We start from the raw sequence: 3616 nt of genomic DNA, 5'->3' as shown, positions 1-3616 counted from the left end.
GCTAACCCCGCGTTACAAATCCTACAGCCCCTGCGCGGCCCGGGGGCTTCTCGGATTAATTAACCCGGTTTCTGCAGGCGGACACCAGCCGCGGACACCGGCGAGGGATGGAAACACCCAGCCAAAGCCTACGTTTGCTTTAAGGAGTTTACAAGCAATTGCAAGAAAAATCGATGCGTGCAAAATTTTTTTTTTTTGCTACATTGTAGCAAAAATTTAGTTTAAGTTTACCCACGGCTCGGCCTCAACCCAAAACCCTGAAGCAATGGGGGAAACACAGGACAAAGCTTAGAAAGTCACCCTGACTTCAGGCACAACTTAAACAAGCACAACCCGAGCAGCCGACGGCGCTTTGGCCGCGGGACAGCAGTGCGAAGCCACGCATGGCACAGGGTGAACAGCTCCCGGGCCGTGGCCAGCACCCAAAGCACAGGCGCCGGGTGTCCCTGCTTGGCCCAGCTCCCAGCCAGGGTGTCACGGCCAGGCTCAAAGTACAAGCGCGCACGTGTGTAAGCAGTCCTTTCCCAATGAATTCCTCCCCCGTGATCTGGCTACACCTTTAATTAACACAGAAACATGGAGCAGAGGCAGCTGCCCCTGAGCAACACGACTCAGGACTCACCTTCTCAGCCTGGGGGTACCGCACACGGGGGCTGCCCCACTCCCTGCTGATCCGCTGCCGGTACTGGTGGCACTTGGGGATGTACGTGCAGCCCACATCGCCCAGCTCCGGGTAGATAATTTCTAAATCCCCTCTGGGGAAGAAAAGGGGAGAGAAGAGCATGTAGGGCGAGAGCACACCACACAGGGGATGGGAATTAGTGCCACATCCCAGCCAGCCTTGACCTGCGGTTGCAATGCTGGGTGGGAGATGCAGGATCCCACCTCCTGTCACCAAAGGTGCCGGGCAGCTTGTGCACCAGGGTAAAGGCCCTCCCATGCTGTAACATAACCGTGGGCTCTGCTCCCTCTCTCAAGCAGCAGCAAGACTTTAAACATTCATTATGGCTCGGCACACTTTAGATCATTCCCAGGATTTTCCATAGTCTTTAAAAATCATGGCCCATACGGGTTAAACTAAGGCTTGAAGATGGAGAGCAGGAGAGCAAAGCTACCCTCGCTCCCCCTTGGCCTCAGACAAGCTGTTTGAGCTCTGAGCCCCCTTCTCCCACTTGTGATATGAAAGCAGGGACAAGCCTCCACTGTGGTTTGGGTACTGATAGGTCAGATATCTCCAGCTCTGACTTCTGCATGAAATGCTTTCCCCTTCTGCGTTATCTAGCAGAGAAAGGGGCTGCTGGAGCAAGCTGTCGGGTCACTGCAGAGTGTGGATAGCAAGTCTCAAGGCCACCCTGAAGATTAGCTGCCACAGACATGACCCTTGCAGGAGGGGCCCTTAAATCCTGCAGCCCAAGAGGCTGCTGAGCAAACACCTGCAGCAGCGCGGGGCTGGCACAAAGCAGGCTGAGAGTTCAAAGCAAGGTGCTTTGAACTCATGGTTTGTGGGAGGAAGCTGGGGCCAAGTGAAGTCTCTGCTTGCCTTTAGAAGCTTAACTTGCTCATATTTAGAGAGCATTCTGGTTAACTGAAAAGCAGCAGAAAGCATGTTTTTGATGCAGAAGCTCCCAGTAATGTGGGATATTAAGAACCCCCCAAAGGCAAGGGGCACGTGTGTGCTGCTGCTCACCCAGCCCTGCCTCCCATCTACAGCAACCCACAGGCAACAAGAGTTTAAGCCAAGGACCTTCAGTATCAAAACACTTGATAAAAGGGTACATTCAGTGGCTGTTCAGCTGGGGGCCCAGCTGGTACAGCATCAAACTGCTTGTTTGCAGCCCCAGGAGAAGCTCCCCAGCCTTCCTCCTCTTCCCATGCCCACACCTCAAGCATTAACATCTCTGCAGGATGGGCTTTGAGGTCTGTGGGATCACCTGTTCTAGCACTTTCCTTCCCCAAAAGTCGCTTCCTTCCTCTGAAACTTTCTGCAGAAAACATCATCTCTGATGCTGTAAGTCGCTTTAAAAGCCTCTGCAAAAATGGACCAAGGAACAACTCGAGGTGACCAGAGACACTAAGATCTCAGCTTGCATAAAACAAGAGCTGCACAGTGCGGCAGGCACTGCTCTGCTTCGCTCTGGCCCAGATTCCTGGCAAAAGGAAGAAAGCAACCAATATTTATAGCCCTGGCAAAGGGGATACTGGAATTAACTGTCCCAGGAGGTGACATGCAAGGGCAGCACATGACTGGATGCCCAGGGCTTGTGCAGTTTGGAAAAGAGACAACAAGGAGTCACTCACCTGCAGAACTCACTGTCCACGCTGCTGAGCATCTGGAAGAAGCAGGTCCGCGAAGGCTCGTCCGGCCAGGGGGGCTGCTCCCCCTGGGCAGCAGTGCTGAGCAGGCTGGCAGCCAGCAACACAGCACCCAGCAGCTTCATCCTGCCCTGTGGGGACCAAGGGACAGAGAGGGTCAGTCCCACGGGCAGAGCTGGGACCCAGCGCTGGCCCCCCAGCACCTGCTAGCAGCCACTGCATCTCCACCACCATGCTCTGGCTCAGCCCCCCCAGGAACCAGCTCCAGGCAAAGCACACCCATCCTTACACAGCTTTTTTTCCCCCCACTTCCACATCATTAATCCCAATTATGCCAGAAGTGAACCGTGTTTCCTGCTGCTGCCCCGTGCCAGGAAACACTGAGCAGGCTCGCAGCAAGACCCCACGTCTCAGAGGACCCGTTTCTGCCCACCTACAAGGAAGACAGATCACCACCCTCCTGCACAGCACCAGAGATGTGCACATATGACCTCACAAGCTGGGCAGCCCAGCCCAGCGACGATCACCTCCACGGTGATCACCGTGACACCACACTCCAAGCGGGGACAGAGTCCCTGTCTCCAGGTGCCAACCCTGCTGCGCTCCCTAGGACTCAAATGTGATGAAAAAGATGAAAAACTGGTATCAGGCTTGGTCATGGATTAACTAAGACCGCTACTGATGGATGCACGACCAGCAGCGACACTGACCAACACACCCTGACCCCAGGGAAAGCCTCTGCCAGGGGAACAGGCACAGGAGTTCATCTTGAACCCAGGCACCCCCTCCAGAGCCAGGGCAGAGCTTTTTCCATATGAGGACAGCCTTGGCCACCCATTTTTAAGTCTACAAAGCACAAGCCAAGCCCCGAGGATGAGGGGAGCCGGGGTATGAGGTTTATATACCCACACCCCTGCCAAGCCCAACGGCAGCCCTCGCCTCCCCAGGCTGCACTGAGGTGCCTGCAGCAGCCTGATGGACCCAGTGGCCAGGGCCACCACGGCTGGCCCTGCCAAGGCACTTACCCACAGGGTCCTGGGGATGGGCGAGCAGCTCTGAGGCAGAGCCCAGAGGCTCGAGGTTGCCACGGAGATGGTTTCCCTGGAAGGAAGGGAAGAAGGGACTGGGAACGAAAGACAGCCTGGGGAAGGGGCAGCTCATCCCCTAAAGGAGCATGAAAACCAGCAACGGATTTCCATCCCACAGCAACCTTCAACTGACCCACCAGCTCTGGGTCCTCACCTGGCCCTAATCCCCCCCTGCACTGACAGCTTCCCAGCTCGTTAGAAAGGATGCGACCCAA

The 3616-nt window shown here is 55.6% G+C and overlaps 1 protein-coding gene across 1 annotated transcript in view; it reads right to left on the bottom strand.

The window, feature by feature from the left end:
• PEBP4 (phosphatidylethanolamine binding protein 4) overlaps positions 1–3414 on the bottom strand; it is a gene marked incomplete at its 3' end in the record, with an annotated part of 87359 nt that extends 83945 nt beyond the window's left edge. Inside the window, exons 1-3 of the mRNA XM_009273064.1 lie at positions 3339–3414; positions 2299–2444; positions 623–755 (exon numbers count right to left, since the gene is read on the bottom strand). Of these exons, the coding sequence (XP_009271339.1) occupies positions 623–755; positions 2299–2438 (273 nt within the window). The remainder of the gene's footprint in view (positions 1–622; positions 756–2298; positions 2445–3338) is intronic.
• Between the last annotated feature and the right edge of the window lie 202 nt (positions 3415–3616).

Source organism: Aptenodytes forsteri, unplaced genomic scaffold, assembly GCF_000699145.1.
Source record: "Aptenodytes forsteri isolate BGI_AS27 unplaced genomic scaffold, ASM69914v1 Scaffold158, whole genome shotgun sequence".
In the NCBI taxonomy this organism is placed as follows: Eukaryota; Metazoa; Chordata; class Aves; order Sphenisciformes; family Spheniscidae; genus Aptenodytes; species Aptenodytes forsteri.
This window is presented reverse-complemented; position numbering and strand designations above follow the sequence as displayed.